Source organism: Rissa tridactyla, chromosome 19 (assembly GCF_028500815.1).
Source record: "Rissa tridactyla isolate bRisTri1 chromosome 19, bRisTri1.patW.cur.20221130, whole genome shotgun sequence".
Classification (NCBI taxonomy): domain Eukaryota; kingdom Metazoa; phylum Chordata; class Aves; order Charadriiformes; family Laridae; genus Rissa; species Rissa tridactyla.
The window spans coordinates 5,994,102-6,015,195 of NC_071484.1; the positions used below are offsets into that span (position 1 = coordinate 5,994,102).

The 21,094-nt window shown below is 65.2% G+C and overlaps 1 protein-coding gene across 1 annotated transcript; it reads left to right on the plus strand.

The window, feature by feature from the left end:
• The first annotated feature begins 1,379 nt into the window (after nucleotides 1-1,379).
• On the plus strand, nucleotides 1,380-20,854 carry JUP (junction plakoglobin). The gene is made up of 15 exons (XM_054224642.1): nucleotides 1,380-1,459; nucleotides 11,239-11,471; nucleotides 12,474-12,727; nucleotides 13,302-13,540; nucleotides 13,993-14,194; nucleotides 14,769-14,913; nucleotides 15,809-15,912; nucleotides 17,128-17,466; nucleotides 17,872-18,027; nucleotides 18,205-18,324; nucleotides 18,505-18,655; nucleotides 18,784-18,905; nucleotides 19,187-19,226; nucleotides 19,576-19,745; nucleotides 19,982-20,854. The coding sequence occupies exons 2-14, from the start codon at nucleotides 11,246-11,248 to the stop codon at nucleotides 19,719-19,721; spliced, it is 2,244 nt and encodes a 747-aa protein (XP_054080617.1). The 5' UTR covers nucleotides 1,380-1,459; nucleotides 11,239-11,245; the 3' UTR covers nucleotides 19,722-19,745; nucleotides 19,982-20,854.
• The last annotated feature ends 240 nt before the right edge of the window (nucleotides 20,855-21,094 follow it).

Genomic DNA, 21,094 nt, shown 5'->3' on the forward strand with positions numbered 1-21,094 from the left:
CTCCTCTGACCTTGACCAAGAAGGAACATAAATGAGGCTTTTGGCTGTCATCGGCTGCCCTGTGCTGTGCCGTGCCATGCTGTGCCATGCCATGCCGTGTGCCACTTTCCTCCTCGTGCTGGAGGGCTCTCGCTGTGCTTTGGATCCCCCGCTCTGCGCACAACCATGAAATCCCGTTTCCTTGCAGGGGCGTTCGAAGCTCCGTCTCTCGCCTCCCTCCCGAGCTGTGATTTCCCGACTGAGTCAGCGCCAGCAGCCAGACGTGGCCGAGGACTCTGATGGTGGGGGGGTGCAGGATGTGTCCCCCTCACCCCCATCCCCAAATCCGGGGAGCAGGAGGTCTGGGGATCCCCACCATGAGCTGGGACGTGCTCTGGCATTGGGCCTTCCTTGGTGACGCAGGGGCTGGGTGACGGAGGCTTCGCCTGGAGCCGGTGGGGAGCGGATGAGCCGGGATGCAGCTGCAGTACCCGCTGGACCAGTCCGGCCGGGGGTGAGGCCGGCTGCCGGCAGCCGCCCGAGCCCTTCCCCAGCGGCTCCTCCTGCCTCAGTTTCCCCACCGGGGCAGTGTGGAGCCCCTTCCCGGGGCCGGGTGATGCTCCAGGGCCACACTCTCGGCTCCATGCCCGGGCACCCATGGATGCAAACACCGTGGGTGGTGCAGGAGGCAGGGAGGGCCCACGGCGCGGCTGCTCGGGAGCTGTAATCTCGTCCCGGCCGCGCCGGGGTGGGGAGGACCACCGGGGGGCGGCGGGGCGGGGAAAAGGGGGCAGCCCGGAGCCCCCGCCCGCTGCCCGGCTCTCCGCTGCCCCCCGGCTCCCCCTGCCCGGCGGCTGGCCGGAGCAGCGCCGCAGCCCCTGCGGGACCGGGGGGTCTGCAGCCGTCGGGCGAGGCCGGCGGTGTGCGGGGAGGGGGACACGCAGGGGCGAGGCCATGGGGGGCCCGAGCTCCCTCGGGGGGCTGCCCGTACCCCCCGCCCCCGCGGGGTCCCGGCACCCCGAGAGCCCTCGGGGGTCCCCGCACCCCACGGACCCCCGGCGCTGCCCCCGCCCCGCTCCGGTACGCCCTGGCCCCGCCCCCTGCCCAGGGGAGGGTCCCCGGCCCCGCCCCACCCCGCCCCGTGACGTCACCCAGGTAGTCCCCCCCCTCCCGGCCGCGCCCTTCCCCGCCCTCCGCCGCGCCCCGCCCACCCCTCCTTGCTGCCCAATCGCCAGCCGGCGGAGGGCGGGGCAGCCTCGCCCCCGCCAATGGGGCGCGGATAAACACGTCCGGCGGGGGCGGTGGCCGGCGCGCCGCGGGTTTGACGGACGTGGCGACGGCCCAATAGCGATGCGGCGGCTCGGCGGGGGGGGCGGGCCAAGGCGGGGCGGGGGCGGGGCGGCGCGCGGGGCGCTGCTCGCCTTTTGTTCGGGCAGGAGCGGGGCGGGCGGCAGAGCCCGCGCCCGGGAGCCGCCGGCAGGTCAGCGGGGACGGGCCGGGACCGGACAGGGCTTGGGGGGAACGGGGCGGACGGAGCGGGGACGGGCGTCCCCGGGTTGGGGGACGCCTGGGCCGGGCGGGGTTGGGGAGCGGCCGCGCTCGGGGCTGGGAGGAACCGGGGTGTCCGGGCCGGGCAGCACCAGGCGTCCCGGCTCGGTGCCGCCGCCGCCCCGGGGCTCCCTGCGGGTGGCGGAACCGTGTGCAGTCCCGGAGCCCCGGCGCGTCCCGCGGCGGTCGGGGCCGAGCCCAGCCTGCGCGGATCCGGTCGGGCGGGTCCCCGCGGCCGCTCCCCGCGGGCGGTCGGCTTGTCCCGGCCCCCGCTCCCCGCCCGCTGCCGCAGGAGCGAGTTTGGAAGTTGCGGCGCCGCGGCCCGGTGCGAGGCGGCGGCGGCGTCCCCGTCCCCGGCACCGCCCGGGCGCGCTCGGGGTGGCGGCTCATCGGGCGAGGCGGCGGCGGGGCTGCGGGCGAGGCCTTGGCACGCTGCTCGCCCAGGTGGCCCTGGGGCTCTGACGTAACCCGTGGCTGCTGGGTGCCACGGCCGGCGAGTCCTGAGTCACACCTGGTGGCCACACGCCGCTGTCGAGGCCCCTCGGCGCTGCCCCCCGGCTCCAGCCGGGTTTGCCGGGTGGCTTCCCGGGGCTTGGCGGGGGGGCCGGGAGCGATCGCGAGAGGAGGACCTGGCATCACCCCGATACCCCCGCCGTGGGCTGGAGGAGCGGTGGGCTTCGCTCGCGGGGGGGCTCCCGTCTGACAGCGGAGATCCGCACAGGGAAACGTGGGGGGAGTGAAACTCGGCTCTCGTCTTGTCTGGTGTTTGGAGAGGAGAGAGGGAGCGCTCTAATTGCGTTAGCTGAGTGATTAGCTTAATTAATCAGGTTTGCAGCACAGATGAAAGGATAAGGTTGAAACGTTGCTGGGAGTTGCCCGGAGAAGGGAAACGTAGGCTGTCGTATGAGCAACTTGGAGAGATGTTTGTGCTGGGAGAGGAGCGTGAGCACTGGCCGGGAGGGCACGGCCACCTGCTGGGGACAGCCCCGGGTGACCCGTGCCACCGTTGTACCCGCACGGGTGTGAAAGCAGCAGCCTGCGCCCGCTCTTGCCGGGCAGCGGTGTTCCTGCGCCCTGGCTTTCCCGCGATGCCATCGGGGTGGTCGGGTGAGCCCCCTGTCTGGGACGATGTTCCCGGTCGGCTTCGCTGTGCCGGAAGGGTGGTGGGGGCCGGGGCCACCCCGTGACCCAGCTGGATCTGGCCCCCGCAGTTGCTGCGCCTCCTGCTCCCGCCCACATCACCCTGGTTTTGGTGCTGGTGCCACTTGCCAGCCCTGACACCCGGCGGTGCCGTGTCCGTCTGCCATCGGGCTGACAGGGAGCCGGGGGCGCAGTGTCTCCCTGCCAACTGCCACGGGGCTGGGGCTGGAGCAGTGCCGGGGGCGTTCGCTCAGGGCTCTCATCCGCATCCAGGGTGGGTGCGGTGCCCGCGGGGTCTGCTCCCGGCCCCCCTCTCGTGGGGGTGGGGCAGGCGCTCAGCCATGCTGTCCGGTAACGGGGCTGGGGGGATTTTAGGTCCGTTTCTGTGTCCTTGTTGGTGTTTTATCAAGAGTCGTCTAGAAGGGTGCGGGGTGACCACTGAAACAGTCTTTGCCTATCTGAAGCCTGTAATCATTCATCACTTTGGAGGATTTCCATAAAGTGCCATGAAAAACCCATTTTGCTGCTAATTTGGCCTAAACAAGTTGGCGATTAGGATGGGAACGCACAGAGCTCCTGGCGTCGGTGGCAGAGGGGTTTTTTTACCCGCCAGGGCTGGCTCCTGGGTGGGTGCTGGGGGAGACGTGGGTCCTCACTGCTCAGGGGGCTTGTGGGGCGCTGGGGGAAGGTGGGGCAGCCGCGGCAGGGCCCTCGCTTCCAGACAATGGCGTTTACGGTCTATTGTCTGGGTGTCGTGGTGTGTCCTCGCCGGCTCCAGGAAGCGTGTGCATCCCTGGCGGGGCCGAGCCGGGTGGCTGGCGGGGGGTCTGCTGGGGCTGGGCATGCAAGGGTTCCCTGCACCGTGCCCGGAGCCTCGGCCACCTCCTAGTGTGCGTGTGGCTCGTAGCTTGGCTGTGGCCGGGGACCTCAGAGAATTTCTCCTCTGGTCCTGGTGCTGTATGTCTGTGTAACATTCAGTGCTGTCCTAATCCCATTAACTCTCCCCTTTGTTTTCCCCACCTGAAGTCCTTAATCAGCTCTAGCAGCTGGGGTGGGCGACTGTGGTGCAGCTGCACGGCCCTTTCAGCGGAGGCCGGTGCCTGTGACGATGGCTTCCCTTCAAGGCTGTGGTTTGGTGTGGGAGCGCTTGATGGGATTTGGCTTTTTATCGCGCTTCCAGATCTCCGGGGTTTGAGACGGCGCTGCCGCCGCTCGCAGATGGCAGAGCCTTCGGGCGCGGAGCTCTGCAGGCTGGGGGAGCCGAGGCTCTTTGCAGCGAACCTGCAAGACTTTAATTGCAGCATCTGCACTGAGGCTTGTGCTAGTCTTGAAGGCTTAAATTAGACTGGCTTCTAATTAACACAAGTTTAAAAGAAATTTTAATTTCTATTAAAACTCTGCGAGTCTACCTTGGAATTCAGCTTTTACCTTGATTTCGGGTGGCGCTTTCCCACCTGGACGGGCCCCACCACAGGGTGTGCGGGGCACCCAGTGTCACCCAGAGCCAGCAAGCGGGTGGTGGCTCTGGGTCCCATGAGACCATGGGGTGTCCCAGGTGGGTCTGTGTGGGTGGAAGCAGCTGGGACGGCAGCTCGGGCGGATGCCGGGGCTGCAGCGGTGCCTTGAATCACTGCATTGAATCCCTGCAGCGTTCCCTGCTTCGGGAGGGTTGGCTTTACCCTCCTTCCCCACGGACGGGGTTTGGTGGAGGACAGTGAAGGTGCAGGTACTCCCGCTCCAAAGAAGTCTTAAAACTTGACCTAAGCAGCTAAAAACCACATCTGTGCTTAAACCGGGTTGGCTTTGGAGCTGTGCAGGTGCCTCCATGGGCAGAGCTCCTTGCCCACTCCCGCCTCTGGAGTGGGAATGCTGCACGGCTTGTCAACAGCTGCGCTGGGAGATGAAGATGTTTCTAATTAGGCAGAAAATATGAAATACCTTTCTAAATATGCCATCCCTGATGGGTTTTGTTGGGGCTGCTGATAGCCTCGGAGGCATTTCAATATGCCTTGGTCGCTTGGCTTGGCTACGAAATGGCTTTGCAAATGGGTCAGGAGCCTCATGGGGGGGCTCGCAGGGCAGCCCTGTGGCATCTGTGCTCCATGGCGCCGAGCGAGTCCTCGGGCTCCATCTGAGACCCCGAGCAGGAGCCAGAGCTGGCAGCTGGGCGGAGGCGGAATGATCGGTGTTTTCCAAACATCCCACGCCTGGGTGAGCCGACCCGTGGGAGCAGGTGAAGGTGGGTGAGCAGCCATGCCCCCCACCCCGAGGAACCCACTCCGGGGCTGGAGTGTGGCACGGACCCCGTGGCGTGGGGTGCGCCGCGGTCCCGCATGCCTTTTGGGGGTGGGCGGTGGATGAAGTGCGTGTGCTTCGCTGGTGGGGGAGAGACCTTTGGCTGCTGTGAGGAGCCCTGCCGTAATCGCTGTGACGCTCGGGCAGAGCCCCGGTGACAAATCATTAACTTGCTCCGACAGGCCGGGTGCTGACGGGTGTTGGTGATAATTTCTTGTGAAGCGTCTGAACTTTACAGATGTAATGCAACTGGATGGAGAAATTAAGCCGGGGCTCAGCAGCTCTGCGTCCCTCCCCGCTGCATCAGGGCCGGGTGGCAAGATCCTGTGTTTCTGGACACCGTGACTGGAGCTGGGAGCAGCCTGCAAGCCTCAAAGCCTAAATTTAAATCCTGCAATTATGTTCTTAAAGGACAACTTGTTCTTTCTGCTCTTTAAAACAAAATAATCATTTTTTTTTGTCTTATCCAGATGGAGTTATTGTGATTAATTGCACCGTGCCAGTTCTCCTTTCCGTGGACAAGTGGCGAGTTCCCATCTTTCCCAGCAGTGTTTCTAAGGAGATCAGCAAACTTTAGTTGAGGAGGGGATGTGCCTGTGTGGGTCCTCCTGGTCCCAGTGTCTCCGTGGATGGTGGTGTCTGTGCCAGCGAGCGGGGACGCGGGGAGGGGAGATGTGCTACCACGGACCCCCACGATGGGACTTCGGAGCGTGAATGTCCCTGGGGTCCTGCCGTGGGGCTCGCCCCACGTGGGCAGAGCTGGCCAGGCATGGCACAGGAGCTGTCGGAGGGGGACCTGACCCCAAATCAAGGCTGGCGGATCCGTGCTGGTGCCCAGCAGTGCCATGCACATGGGGCAGGGAGAGAACGCTGAGCGAGCCGGGGCTGCGGCAGGGCACGGCGTGGGCAGCGGGGCTCCCGGGGGAGCCAGGGAGCAGCGGGCGGTGCTTTGGCACAGCTCTTGCTCGAGCCCCAGGTGCCTGGTGGCTCCCAGGGCTGTGGTGCCCCATGTGAGGGCTCGGCTGCCCCACAGTGAGCTGCGGGAGGCGGGTGTCATGCCCGCCATCTCACGTGCTCTCGCAATGGGAGAGCACTTGATGGATAATACCTTGTCGTTTTGTGATGTGAAATGCCAAAATATTGCAGCCCGGACTTGGCGTGTGCTGGAGCTGTCAGTAGCTGTTAATTCGGGTGAAGGCAAGGCGCTTCCAGAGGCTCGGGGAACGTGTTCTGCTTTGATGGAGAGCATCAGCCGAGCAGAGCGGGTCATGGCAGAGATGCTGCGCTGCCGGAGCCGGCTCTGCCGGGAGCGTGGTCCGGGGGGGATGTAGCAGCCCCTGAGGAGCAGGAGCCGGGGCTTTGCGTGGGGCTTCGGCAGCTCAAACTTAACCTCGTCAGGAGCAGCTGAAAAATAAATAGGGTTTTAGAGCTTCCTCTAATGAGGAACCCAAGTGTGAAGAACGGCTCTTGCACCCCTTGATGTCCTCCCCAAGTGACCTGAAGTTGTCGGAGCTGGTGGGGTGGCCGGGAACGCTCCAGACATGCGAGCACTGACAAACAAAGGCCATCGGCTCCTTTGTGTGTAGCACCAGGGCAGCCTTGCGTCGTTACGGCCCGTTTTCTAACGAGAAGCAAGCCGGTCGCCGGTCTCTTCCTCATTAAACTTCAAGCTGCTCTCGCTCCCCTTTGAATTCTTCCACTTATCTTCACTGTAAAGCCCCATTGAAAGGGCTCCTGGTAGCCGGGCTCTGACTCTAACGCTTCCCATTGATGCTGGTGAGGTCTTGAAAAGCTCCTTTCTCTGCCTCCTCCTGCTGCGCGTTCCTGCGAGGGATCCTCTTCAAAACCATTGAAGCTTTTGTACAGCGTTGGGTCTGTCGCAGCGTCTGCGGGAGCTTCGTTAGCTGCTGCCCCGGCTTCGTTAGTTGGCAATGCCACGGTGTCGCTTCTGGCTGCCTCTGGGGCTTGCAGGTGGTGGGGACCTCGGGGTGCAGCCCTCCCGGTGCACCGAGCCCCGGGTGCCGTTGCCCCCAGGGGGGCTCTGGAGCTGCGGCTGTCGAGGGTGCCCCCCCCGCCCCATCCTCCGTGAGTGAGCGGTCGCTAATCCGGGAGCGGTCGCTAATAGGGAGGACTGAAGATGGACTTGTGTGTGGCTTAAGTGCTTCTAAAATAGAGTCTTTTCTTGCATTGCATTTGTTGAATTGCCTTAACTGCCTCTTTCCTTTTCTTCAAAGCCCGAGCGACTGTAATTGCGCTCGCTCCCGCGCTTCCCGCAGCCGAGCTCGCCCCCTCGCGCGGTGCGGCTGCGGAGCGGGGGCACCCCCAGCCCCGTCACGCTCTGCTCCCGTCTGGGAAGGCTGCGCGCGAGGACGGGGCAATGGCAGCCCCTGGGAGACATCCCGCGCTGCTCAGGCTGCCCCTCGCACCCCCCAGCTCCCCCGGTCCTGCTGCCTGCTCCTGTGCAGCCCCCGGTGGGGACTTGGGATGTGGGGGTGCTCCGTGACCCCTGGCTGCTCTTGTCCCTCTCTTTCGGGAGTGTCAGCTGCTCACCCCAGGGACCGCTGCTGCCCTGAGAAATAACTTTTTTTTTTTTTTTTTTGCACGCAGCAGCGTTCCTGGCTTCCCTGCCGCTGTTCTGGGCGGCTCAGCCGTAGGTTAGTGGGGGCACTGGGCTCTGCCAGCCGCGTCCTGCCTGTGTGAGGCCGAAGGCTTCTCCCAGCAGCCGGAGGGAAGGGCTGGTCAGGCCCAGGGCTGTGTGTTTGCCGGAGACTTCCTCCGCAGACGGTGTCTCGGGGTGTGGGGGTTGAGATGCCGCCTGGACGCTGATCAAATGGCTCTGGGGGCGGATGAGCCGTAGCCGGTGCCTTACAGCCGCAGGAGCTTCCTCTGCCTTCCCCGGCATTCCTGCCTGCGGGAAGTGGTGGGAGAGGGATTAACCTTCTCCTCGCTCTGCCCTGTGCTGGCTGGGTGGGGGAGCTGAAGCCCCCCGTGCGGCTCAGCCTGTTCCCCGTCGTGGTGTTCCCACAAACCTGCCGTCCCCTCTGTGGGGTCCCCCACTGTTTCCCGGGGGGTTTCCTCGCTGTTCCCGGGAGTGAGCCCTGTTTCCCTGAGGTGCTGGCTCTGTGCAGGCAGGGGGTGCTCAGCGGTGCCGCTCTGCCATTGCTGTGCTACGGTTAATAACAGCCCGGTGGGAGGGAGATAAGGGCCGGGCTCAGCAGCAATTGTCCCACCGACAGGTCTGGGGGGGGGCTTGAGCCCCCCCCCCAAGCATCCCCCATTCTTATGGCTGACCCCCCCCCCCCTTGGCCACTGGTGGGGGTCCTGCCCCACTGCAGCCACTCGCCGCCAAAAGCGTCACCAGTGACCCCCAGTGAAACCAGCATCCCGGGGCCGGGAGACGGCCCGTGTGCGGAGGAGGGGGGACACCCGAGGACGGAGCCCAGCTGTGGAGGACGGGGGAGAAGCTTGTGTCGGGCGTCTGGCTCTCGCTGAATGATGAGCAGAGGACACTTGACACAGGGTTCAGAAAATGTCACTGCTCGCTGCTGGAGCGTCTGACACTTGCTCCACTGGCCCCGTCACCTCGGGTGCCGCTGGCTGCCTGCAGCGGTGAGCAAACCCCCGGGGGGGCTGCTGGCAGGGCGATGCTCCAGGGGAAGGATGGGTGCTGTGTTTAAGGAGGTGCCTGTGGGCTCTTCTGGGGAGGGAGGGTCCCCTGAGCCGTGTAACTCCCATCCCCGGTGGCCCCTCTCCCCCTGCTGCAGGGGGCCGTGCTCAGTCCCGCACAGTGCTCGTTAGCTTGGACCCGCTCGCAGCGTGTCTGTGGGCCCTTCGCCTGAGCTTGTGGCTGGGCTCTGAGGAGCTTTGCTGGCTTTTGATGTCCCTGGGGTGCCGGCGGTGCAGACGGAGCGGGCGGTGGTGGGGGGGTGGCTCATGCATAATGCAGGGCTCTGTAAGAAGCTGCCGGTGTTGGAGCTGAACTCACGGAGGTTTGAAAAATTAAGTGCCTGTCAAATGCCCATAAATTGTGGAGCGGCCAGTACCTGTCTGCCGATGGCACAGGTGGCAGCACCCCCTTCTGCCACCCCCAGCCCGCTGCTGCCGGGGGTGCTCGGGTCCTTACACCCCCTCCATGGTGCAGGGAGCTTTCCTGCCCCTTCCATCCTTGCCTGGGTGCTGGTTGTCCCTCCGGCCACAGCCCCACTGCCAGGGCTCTGCCAGCTCCTGGCTGGGATGTGTGCTGACAGGGCGCTCTCCTGCCCGCCACGCTTCCTCGGCGTGGTTTGGCATTGCTTTTCTCGGGCTTCCTGACCCAATTTGGAGGCTTTGCCACCCTGGCCAGGGTGACCCAGCAGGGAGGACTTGCTTTCCCAAACACCAATGCTACAGCTCATGAACACGCGCACCGGGGTGTGCGGCACCGTGGCACTCCCGGCTTGGCATGGGGAGTCTCCTGGCCGATCCCTGCTCCGGCGCGGGGTGGAGAGCGGTGCCGTGCGTCATACGCCGCCCTGCCACGCCAAACGGCACCCCCAGCTCCCACCCGCGCCCTGCCGTGGGAACGATCTGCCCCCGCTGGCCTCCATTAGTGGGTCCCTCTCTTGCTGCCTCATAAACATGCATTATGCACAACCCATTAAAGCCGGAGCAGCACTCAGTCTGCAGATTGCTGCTTGACAGCTCAAAAAATATTGAATTGACGGGAGCAGCGCCCTGCAGTGGCTCCGGGAAGGTGGCTGAGTGGGGGGGATGGAGACGGTGGGATGCAGGATGCATCCGGATGGGAGCGGGGCTCCTGCCTCCCACCCAGCCGCTGCTCCGCAAGAATGAGTCTTTGTGCACGGGCTGGGATTTTTCCCTGTGAGCGCCGGCCTGTGCCGCTCGCGAGGGCTCGGCCGCTCCTTGGGAACAGCCGGCAGCGCTGGGGCGAGCCGCGCCAAGCCCGTGCGCGCCGTGCCCTGCCAGGCCGCCCTGCGCAAGCCGCGTCCTCGGCCACCACCCGACGCCCTGACTCAGCCGCCGGTGTGGTGGGGGGCTGGCGGGGGGCTCGTCCCTTGCTTCCCCGGAGGAGGGTGCCGGGGCCCCGGGCTGCCGCACCAGCCGGGCTGGTCCCTGCGAGCCCCAAGCTGCGCCGGCCGCTGGAGCGGAGCCAGGGGCGTGCGGCCGCCCTGGTCCAGCTTGCTGCATGAATCAGTGCCGGGGGAGGTGGTAATTACCCCTCTGTTTGGAAGCGCGGTTGCTGCTGCGCCCAGCTATGCCGGGCGGCAGCTGCTCCGTCACCTCTTATCGCCTCTGAAACTCTGACTCATCCCCACCCTGCGCAGCTGGAGGAAGGGGCAGAGATGCCGGCGGGTCCCGGGCAGCGGGGCGATGGCGGCAGGCATGGCTGGGTGCTGTCTCCATCCCTCCCTGCCTGCCTCCGTTCCTCCCCTCCTGGCCATGCCGGGGGGGGGCTGGATGTGGGGCTGGTGATTCACAGCCCTGCAGCATCCGCCTGCCCCGATGAGCTCAGGGGTTAATCCCTGAGCCATCCTCCTGCGTCCCCAAATTAAAGAGGAGGGAAACCCAGCCCTGCTCGAAAGCAACCTTGCCTGGTTTGTCCTGAGTTTTGGGATGTGCTGGGCCACCCTGTCCCAGCACCGCGCAGCCACGGCGTGGGGCTTGGCACAGCGTGGGGAGCGCCCAGCCCCGTGCCGCGGGCGCTTGCGGTGCTGAGCACCCACAGGAGAGCCGAGCCGGTGGCTCTGTGTGGTTATTTTTAGGTGCTTTAGGAGTGTCCTAGAGAGCTTCTAAAAAGGTTCATTTTATTCTTGGAGCTCCAGCCTTGTTGCTGTCCCCAGCTCTCTGCCAGGTCCTGTCTCTGCAAACTGGTCTTTAAAAAGCCCGTGGGCAGCCGGGGGAGCCTGGACTGGGGGTGGGGGGTCTGGCTGTGGGGTCCCCCCCCGCGCCTGCTCCCACCTTTGCTGGCGAGACGGTGAGCCGCGGCGTTGCGTGGCAGGCGCTGGCTGACGGCTCATCCAGCCGCGCGTGGTCTGCGCCGGTTGCAGCCGGGGTTCATGTCTGAACAGGAGCAGCAAAGTGCTGAGCTGTGGGTTCCTCAGCCCGGTGCCGCCTTTCATCTGGCGTGGGGGAGGAGGGCAGATAGGGATCTGCTCGCTCTGCTCGTGGGCTGCACAGGGGCCGGCTGCCGCGCCGGGGTCTGCCGTGCTTCTCGGGACAGGAGGGTGCTGGGGCTCTGCTAGAGGAGGCGTAACTTCTCCCCTCCCTGCCCAGCAGAGCAGCCATGGAGGTGATGAACATGATGGAGCAGCCCATCAAGGTGACGGAGTGGCAGCAAACCTACACCTACGACTCGGGCATCCACTCCGGCGTCAACACCCAGGTGCCCTCCGTCAGCAGCAAGTGCCTCGGGGACGATGACGAGGTCTACGGGAAGCAGTACACCATCAAGAAGACGACCACCACCAGTTACTGCCAGGGAGGGAGCCAGGGCCAGAGCCAAGCGCAAGGTAGGGGCTGCGGGGCCGGGCGCGTCTGCGAGCTCAGCTGCTCGGTTCCTGCCTTCCTCCGCCTCCCCCATGAGCCGTGCTGCTTCTGGGCACTCCTCCACGCTGCCTTTCCACACCCCGGGAGCTGTTGCTGCCTAAAATATGCTCCCTCCTGTCCTCCTTTGCCGCATGAGAGGCTCTTGCGTAGGGGCGGCATGCCGCCAGCCCGCACCAGTGCTGAGCTGTGCACACACCCCAGCGCGCCGGCGGGTTGGCTCGGGATAGGAACAGCTGATCCCGGCCCACGGATCGGCCGTCTGCCTCGCTGCCTGTCTGCCTGCTCGGGAAACCTGTCCCATCGCGGCTGGCAGAGCTGCCAGCATGTGCCGTAAAGCCCCGCCGGCTGGCCCGTCTTCTCCCGCTGCTGCGAGGGCGAAGCAGAGACGCAGCCCCCAAAGCCAAAGGAGATGCTTCCCCCGGCTTTGTCCCTTAAAAGAGCCCTGGTTTGCTCCGCCTGCCCCTGTGGCTTCCCCTTCAGCCCTGGAAGGTTTAATCGCTGGCTCCCCAGGGGAGGCAGAGCCCCGAGGAGAGGGACGAGCCCTCCCGAGCGGTCCCTGCGCCACAGAGGTGGGGACCGCGGGTGGCTGCTGCAGCATCTCCCCCCCTCGGGTCGCGCTTGTCCCGGCATCCTCGACAGGGAAGGCCTCCGTGCCTTTCTCCTAATCCCTAGAGCCAGCTGGTCCCCGGTTGCAAATATCTTTATTTTTTAATCAATGGGCCTTGTGTGACAACTGCCTAATCACGCTGCCTAATTGAGTGTTGTCTTATCTCTGTGCTGCCGTATCTGTTTACACTTTGAAGCGCCGGCTCCTTGCAGAGCGCGCTGAGCGTCCAACGCTGCTGACGTTGCTGGTGGCGTTGCTCTAAGCTCTTGCTCAGCTAATTGAAATTGGAAAGCAGGGGCTGGGAGCGCTCCTCGGAGAGAGCCTGAGCCTAAGGCTGCCTCCCCGTCTATCCCTGCAGCGGACATGGAGGCTCAGCTGGCCATGACCAGGGCCCAGCGCGTCCGGGCTGCCATGTACCCCGAGACGGTGGAGGATCGCTCCCTGCTCATCACCACCCAGCTGGAGGGCCAGCAGACCAACGTGCAGCGCCTGGCAGAGCCCTCGCAGATGCTGAAATCGGCCATCGTGCACCTCATCAACTACCAGGACGACGCCGAGCTGGCCACCCGCGCCATCCCGGAGCTCACCAAGCTGCTCAACGATGAGGACCCGGTAAGGAAGCGTGGTTTGCCTGCGCGTGTCTCTGGGCTTTCAGCTGCTGGGCTTGCGGGACGTGCTTTCCTGGGCAGCACAGCCGGGCTCTCACCCTCACGGGCCTCGGTGGCCGCCATCCGGCGCCTTCCTCTTGGCAAAGCACTGCGGTTGCCTCTGCCCTGCCACACGACTGAGCCCACCTCTGTCCCCCCGCGTCTCCTCAAGCCTGTCCTGGCTGCTGGGACACGGCTCTCCTGCCCCAGCCTTGCACAGGCACCGAGCGCTTCTTGCCGGCTCTGGGTGCTCCAGCCCCCCCTGCCCTGTCCCTGCCCTGTGCTCCACGGATCCGGCCGTGGCTCCAGGACCATGGCCCCAGGCTGTGGCTCCAGGAGCAGCCCCTGGAGCACCACGGATAAGGATTGTTGAAAATAGCGCTGCTGTGCTGGCTCCAGCGCCACCCTGCCCGGCATGATGCGTGGCAGCCATGGACCAGCTCTTTCCCGGCAGAGTGGGATCCCTCCTGCCCCTGCCGTGATGGGCAGCAGCGGGACCCCCTCCCACCCGCCGGCTTCTCTCTCTTGCCCCCCCCGAGGTGGTTGTCAGCAAAGCGGCCATGATCGTCAACCAGCTCTCCAAGAAGGAGGCGTCGCGCCGCGCCCTGATGCAGTCGCCCCAGATCGTGGCGGCCGTGGTGCGCACCATGCAGAGCACCAGCGACCTGGACACGGCCCGCTGCACCACCAGCATCCTGCACAACCTCTCGCACCACCGCGAGGGCCTGCTCTCCATCTTCAAGTCCGGCGGCATCCCGGCCCTCGTCAGGATGCTGAGGTACGAGGGCACTGGCGGAGGGTGCCGAGAGGACGGCAGAGACGAGCGGTCCCTCCCTGGCGGCCAGGCTTGGGCTTGGGCTGGGGGCAGAGGAGGGGAGGGCTCGTGCTGACCCCCCCAGGTGCAGATCCTCTTGCGCACGCCAAAACAAGGGAATGGGAGACCATGAACCTTTCAGCCTGCGAAAGCCCCAGGGGTTTGCTGCCTTTGGAGACTGTGTGGGGGCAGGAGGAGGGGAGCGGCCCCCAACGCCGCCTTGTCCGTGGAGACGGGGCTCAGTCTCTGCTCTGCCCCGAGGAGGAGGTGTCCCTTCCCCGGGGCCATGCAGCATGGTGGCCTCGCACAGGGTCCTGCTGCAGGGCGCTGGGTGGGAGTCGGGGCTGGGGGCCGCCCCGCGGGCTGCGCCGGCAGCCTGGAGAGCACTGACGTGGCTCTGCGCCGCCTGCCTGCAGCTCGCCGGTCGAGTCCGTCCTCTTCTACGCCATCACCACCCTGCACAACCTGCTGCTCTACCAGGAAGGGGCCAAGATGGCTGTGCGCCTGGCCGACGGCCTGCAGAAGATGGTTCCCCTGCTGAACAAGAACAACCCCAAGTTCCTGGCTATCACCACCGACTGCCTTCAGCTCCTCGCCTACGGGAACCAGGAGAGCAAGGTGGGCGCGGGGAGCCTGGCCTGCCCCACGGAGGGCGGGCGGGAGGGAGGTGGCCGGTTGCCCAGCAGATGGCCACCTGGGGGGCACGGCTGGCAGCTCCCACCGTCTCGGCCCCCGTGCCCCCCCTGGCCGCAGCCGGCAGCGGGGCACTCGTGCTGTCTGCAATGCTGCCGTGTCCAACCTCTCGCAAGGTGGAGCATCCCCGAAAGCGCCGACTGTCCCAGTCTGGCCGGTAGATCGGCTCCGCTGGGTTTCTCCCCCCGCTGCTCCGGGCAATGCCTCTGTCTTTGTTCTTTGGCTTCTCCTCTCCTCCTACGCACGAGTTGTCCCGGCCTCGCGCAGGGGTTCGGTCCCTGCACCGGCTGCGACGCTGGCTGGGCGCGGGGCAAGGGACCCCGGTGCGCAGGGCTGGGGGGGGCGGTGGCAGCGCACGGCCCCGGTGGGGCGACCGCAAGCACTGCTGCGTGCCACGGGCTGGACCTCCTGCCTGACTTGTGTCCTGGCACGACCGGAGCGGTGGTCCCAGCAGCCCAGAGCTGCCGCTCACCCCGACCCTGCCCCTTCTGTCTTGCAGCTGATTATTTTGGCCAACGGAGGCCCCCAGGCCCTGGTGCAGATCATGCGCAGCTACAACTACGAGAAGCTGCTCTGGACCACGAGCCGGGTGCTCAAGGTGCTGTCGGTGTGTCCCAGCAACAAGCCGGCCATCGTCGAGGCTGGTAAGAGGGGCCGGGGGGCAGAGCTGGGTACAGACGGGAGGAGGGTGGTGGTGTCGGGGTGGTGCAGCTGGGGCAGATGCTTTGTACACCAGGTGAAATCACCTGTGTGTGGCCTGGTTTTTTTTGCGCAAAAGGCTGCTGGGGTGCTTTCCTGGCACTGTGCATGGGCAGGATCTGCCCCGGCCGGCTGGGATCTGTCTTCACAGAATCCCGGACTGGCCAGGGCTGGAAGGGCCCTCTGGAGACCACCCAGTCCAACCCCCGGCCAGAGCAGGGTCACCCAGAGCAGGTGGCACAGGAACGCGGCCAGGCGGGGTTGGAATGTCTCCAGAGACGGAGACTCCCCCACCTCTCTGGGCAGCCTGTGCCAGGGCTCTGCCACCCTCACAGCAAAGAAGTTCCTCCTCCTGTTGAGACGGAACTTCCCAGGGGCAAGTTTGTGCCCGTTACCCCTTGTCCTGTCCCCGGGCACCACTGAGAAGAGCCTGGCCCCATCCTCCTGACACCCCCCCTTGAAGTATTTATCAGCGTTGATAAGATCCCCCCTCAGTCGCCTTTTTTCCAGCCTGAAGAGACCCAAATCCCTCAGCCTTTCTCCATCAGAGAGGTGTTCCAGTCCCCTCAGCATCTCGGTAGCCCGTTGCTGTCCCCTCTCCAGCGGTTCCCTGTCCTTCTTGAACCCGGGAGCCCAGAACTTGACACAGTTCTGGGTGTCCAGAGCACGGTTCCCCCCCCGCGTTTAGCCTGCACTAAGCCGTGAGGCTGCCTCGTGTGTGGAGCCATCGACTGGGTGATGCCCAGCCCGCGCTCGCCGTGTGGATCCACTGTCCCTTCTCCTCTCTGCTGGGGCAGCTCTGGGCATCTACAGATGGGCTGATGTCTCCTTCCCTGGCAGGTGGCATGCAGGCCTTGGGCAAGCACCTGACCAGCTCCAGCCCCAGGCTGGTCCAGAACTGCCTCTGGACCCTGCGAAACCTCTCTGATGTGGCTACCAAACAGGTGAGTCTGCGGGACCCCGCGTTGTGCTTCGACGCAGCATTTCGGAGGCTTCTCCTTCGCGGCTGCCGGGCCGCCCCTCGCTCTCTGCTTGTGCCAGCCTGAACCCAAAGCCACGTCCTGGTGCCATTTCCAGCCCCTGTGAGCTGTGGCAGCCTGTGTGCCTGGCAGAGCCAGGGGATGCCCAGCTGTGCCCGAGCCCCGCTGCAGCAGGGGTTTGCCTGGCGTCGCGGGAGGCTGCTCACAGCCCACAGCCCTTCCCATGCCAGCCGGCTGCCAGCGCTCCTGCCGTGTCCCCAGCGAGGGACCGAGGCCACCGGCAGTTGCTCAGGCGCTCAGCAGGGCATTGCCGGGACATCACCTCCGGGAGCCCCTGGCGCTGGCCGCTCGCTCGGCTCCTTCCCAGCGCGGGAGCTGCCACCAGAGCTGCTGTCGGGGCGGTTGTGCCCGTGGGGCCGAGTGGCCGCCGGTGCGAGGGTGACCCCGAGTTCTGCTCCGGGGTTGCTCTCCCCAGCCCTTCGCTGCCTCCTGACGCGTTCCCCATCTGCGGGGGCCGTCTCTCCGTGCAGATTAGCGCCTGATGCAGCGTGGAAACTATTTGGGCTGGCGTGTAACCATCCTGGGCTCTGCGGACTGAGGGGGGACGTGGCCGTGGCGCTTTTAACTCCTTCCTGCCCCGCTGCTGGCTGCCTGCCAGCATGGCTGGGACGTGGGTCACCCCAGGACCGCCCGGGGAGCGCTGGCAGGCGCATTGTTTGCACTTCCCAGCAGAGAAAAGCTGCCGGAGACATTAAACTCTTAAGTAAAGCTGCACATGTCCAGAGCGGCTGTTGCTCATGCCGTGCCGGCATCGCGGAGAAGCGGCTCTGGCTGCAGGGGGACGGGGAAAGGCTCAGTGTGGGAGGCACAAATGCTGACAAGGGAGGTCATGGGGGGCCGGGAGCCGCAGCAAGGGGTGTACGAGCTCCAGTGAGGGCAGCCGTACAGACCTGGGTCTCGGGAGAGGGTGCCCGAGCTGGGAGGAAGAGCACGGCTGGGGCTGGATCCTCTCTGTGATGGCAGGAGCCGTCCTTGCGGGAGGGGGCTGTGTCCGTCCCGTCTGGGGGAGCAGCTCTGGCTCCCTGTGCCTGGGTGAGAGACACAGGGGATGGGCGCGGGGCTGCAGCCCAGATCCGGCTGCGGGGGGGCTGACCCGACCTCCCGTCCCCGCTCCCGCAGGAGGGCCTGGACGGTGTCCTCAAGATCCTGGTGAACCAGCTGAGCTCCGACGACGTGAACGTGCTGACCTGTGCCACCGGCACCCTCTCCAACCTGACCTGCAACAACAGCAAGAACAAGACCCTGGTGACGCAGTCGAACGGGGTGGAGGCCCTGATCCACACCATCCTGCGGGCGGGCGACAAGGAGGACATCACCGAGCCAGCCGTCTGCGCTCTGCGGCACCTCACCAGCCGGCACCCCGAGGCTGAGATGGCACAGAACTCGGTGCGGCTCAACTACGGCATCCCCGCTATCGTCAAGCTCCTCAACCAGCCCAACCAGTGGCCACTGGTCAAGGTAAGGGGTCGGGGGGATGTTGGGGGCTGGAGGAAACCAGTGGCGCTGGGCTCAAGCGAGTCCGTGGCTGCTGGCCCGTGGTGGGACGCGCTGCCGAGGGGGTCTGCATCTGATGCCGTGCACAGAGCGACGGTGGGCTGCTGCCACTGCAGCCCTGCTCCCGCTGGGCTGCGTCCTTGATGGCAGCTAATGGAGGAAACGGCTCCTGCCGGCTGCTCGGCTGGAATCGATACTCGCCCTGGGCTCCCCCACGGGGAGGGGGCCGGATCCGGTGGGGGAGGAAGCCGAAGTCAGCCTGCACCACGGAGGGGGATGGGGGCCCGGCTGGTGGGGCCCGTGGGGACCACACGCTGCTCTGATGCACGGTCGAGACGAACCTCTCCCTCCCCCCTTTCTCTCCTCCAGGCTACCATAGGCTTGATTCGCAACCTGGCCCTGTGCCCGGCCAACCATGCCCCGCTCCAGGAGGCCGCCGTCATCCCCCGCCTGGTCCAGCTGCTGGTCAAGGCTCACCAGGACGCCCAGCGGCATGTAGCAGCCGGCACGCAGCAGCCCTACACGGTGAGTCCCCGCGGCAGGGTCTGCCGGGGTGTCCCGCTGCTCCTGGCGCAGCCTGGCACCCCAAAAACGGACCTGTCCCTGGTGGGTAGCCTGTGCCCGCACTCGGGGTGGTCGTGCCCTGGCGTTGGGACGTGCCAGCTGCTCCAGGGCCCCGGCTGAGCACTTGTCCCCTGGCAGGACGGAGTAAAGATGGAGGAGATCGTGGAGGGCTGCACGGGGGCACTGCACATCCTGGCCAGGGACCCCATGAACCGCATGGAGATCTTCCGCCTCAACACCATCCCTCTCTTCGTGCAGGTCAGGGGCTGGGGGGACATGGGGGCTCTGCTCTGCCACCTTCCGCCTGGCACAGCCCCGCGGTGGCGGGGCCAGGGAGCCACAGCGCTCGGCTGGTGGCACCTGCGCGTGTCAGACCGCATCAGGAGCACGACAGCTCCTCGCTGCCTGCTTCACGTTGCCGCTAATCTCTCCTGACAGCTCCTCTACTCGCCGGTGGAGAACATCCAGCGTGTCGCGGCTGGTGTCCTGTGCGAGCTGGCCCAGGACAAGGAGGCAGCAGATGCCATTGATGCCGAGGGGGCCTCGGCTCCGCTGATGGAGCTGCTGCACTCCAGGAACGAGGGGACGGGTGAGCGCCGCCGTGCCGGGCCCTGTGCCGGGGGCTCTCTGCCACCTGGCATCGCCCCAGCTGCAGCCGGTCTGGGGCTTCGGTGCTGCGCGGCACCGGGAGCTGAGGCTGCTGCCCTTCCCCTGCAGCCACCTACGCAGCCGCCGTGCTCTTCCGAATCTCAGAGGACAAGAACCCCGACTACAGGAAGCGTGTCTCCGTGGAGCTCACCAACTCCCTCTTCAAGCACGACCCGGCAGCCTGGGAGGCGGTGAGCATCCCGCTGGGCCTGGGGATGAGCCCTTTTTCTGGGCGAAACCGGGGCCTCTTGGCATGGCCCCATCCTGCCTCCAAAAGCTGCCGCTGCTGCCTCTGAGCAGAGCTCGGCAAATGGGGGGAGGCAGGGGGTGGGCGGGCTGTGGCCCCAGCTCTCCCGCAGCCCTGGGTCGCGGTACCCACTGCCCGGGATGGGGCTGGGCACCACGAACCCACAGAGCATCGTGCACACGTGAGCACGGATCCCCTCTTCAGCTGTGTCCCCTTCTTTCCCAGGCGCAGAGCATGATCCCCATCAACGAGCCCTACTCAGATGGTGAGTGCGGCGCCGGCTCTTCCTGCGGGGTCCCCCAGGGGCTGTGCTCTGGTGGGGCAGTTGCCTCCTCTCACCGAACCAGGCTGGTTTTAAAACCTTTCTTGGGTGGCTGCCAGCAAAGTGCCCGCCCGGGGATGCTCGGCGGGATGCTCCGCTCCCCGGGGAGCACGTCCAGCCGCTCCCCTGCGCGCCTGGGCTGGCCCAGAGCCTTGGGGCAGGCGGGTGGCCCTTGTGTCCTTTGCAGCACCACGTGCCACACGCTGCCCCGAATGGGGGGACCAGGAGGGTGGCTGAGGGCTGGAGAATTCTCACCAGCAGCAGCTGAGGTTGCCGCGTCCCTTCCCTGCAGAACTGGACCCCGGCTACCGCCCCATGTACTCGGGTGACATCCCGCTGGACCCCATTGACATGCACATGGACATGGACGGGGACTACCCCATGGACGCCTACAGCGACGGCGTCCGAGCGCCCTTCGCTGACCACATGCTCGCCTAACCCGCCCCGCAGCCCCCGCACCAGGTACTCTGCGGCGTCTGCCCGGGGTGCGGGCGCTTAGGGAGGGTGTGCTCGGCCCTGGAGCGGGACGGGTGGCCAGGGGGGCAGGGCTGGCTGCTGGCACCTGCCGTGCCGCGGGGTCCCCGGTGCCGCCGTGGGTCGGTATCCCCATCGCCCCACAGTCTCTGGGCACCCTGGGCTCTGGTCTCCTCCAGACGCCCCTCGGTCGAGTAACGGGAGCTCTCTCCTGCCGCGCGCAGGTGTTTTCTCCGTACAGAAGAGGGTGGCCCCAGAGCTGAGCATTCGCAAGAAGGACTTGGGAGACAGAAGTGCCTGAGAAGACAAACTTTTCCATTCCCACGAGAGGTTTTATTTTTCGATTTATTTTTTTTTTTTTTTCTTCGCTGTGGGTCTGTGGAGAAGGTCCTTCCTCCTGGGACTGCTTCGAGCACCTACTGCCGCATCCAGCATCCAAGATACTGTTTCTGAAGCTTTAAAACACACAAATCCTGCACCGTTAGCAACTTTTCATTGGCAAAATAGTCTTTTCTATGAATATATATTTCTTTTTTATTTTTAATATGGTGCCAACGGCTGTCGCCGTCTTTAAGTTTGTGCTTTCTAACTTCCCCACTACTTGTTCTGCGTGTTAGTGTTCTAGGAAAGGAATCTAACACGGGAAAACCCTTTGCTTTCTGCGAACTCGAACTTAATCAGGCCAATCCAGAGTTTGTTGAAACCGAAGGGTGCCGTGTCCCAGGACCTTCGTTATAGCCATCGGGATGTCTGCGGTTTAATTCTTTCCGATCAGCCGTTGGGGAGCTGACTTTGTGTACCTGCCTATCCTACCAGTACCCATAGAGGAGTGACTCCAGCATTAGGAACCGTGTCCTTGTACCGATCTCTGTTGCACATTTTAACCCGTTTCCCTTCTTTTTGGTGAGTGGTGTGTTTCCGTCCCCTCCTCCCTTATCTAACACATTTTTTTAAAGAGGCTCTAGATCTGATGGTGGTTTAACGTGTTCCACCGCAAAGGGATGGATAGTTACTGGAGCGTGGTTCAGGAATGGAAGATTTTATTATTTCTGTAAGTTGTTTTTGTATAGACCAAAGCAAAGAATAAAATAACCCCCCCCAGCCCCGCGTTGCCCTGAGCCTGTTCTTCTGTCAGCTGGGGAGGGTCAGTGAGTCCCCGTGGGGCAGCCGGGGTGAAGGTGGCTGTCGCCCTCCTCGGGCCAGTCCCCCGGGGCTGGGTGGCCTTGGCTGAGCTCCTTCCCGTACTCTGCACCCGCTGTGCCCGGCCCAGGGCTCGGGTGGCCAGCTCTTCCCTCGCCGTGCCAGGTCCTTAGCGTGCCGGCCCCGTCCGGGTGTCT

Bases quoted from the DNA above. Each gene is read 5' to 3' on its own strand.
- JUP (XM_054224642.1), top strand. From the start codon at position 11,246: ATGGAGGTGATGAACATGATGGAGCAGCCCATCAAGGTGACGGAGTGG. The intron at 18,325-18,504 runs GTCAGGGGCTGG...CTCTCCTGACAG, and splicing joins CCATCCCTCTCTTCGTGCAG to CTCCTCTACTCGCCGGTGGA. The intron at 19,227-19,575 runs GTGAGTGCGGCG...CCTTCCCTGCAG, and splicing joins CAACGAGCCCTACTCAGATG to AACTGGACCCCGGCTACCGC.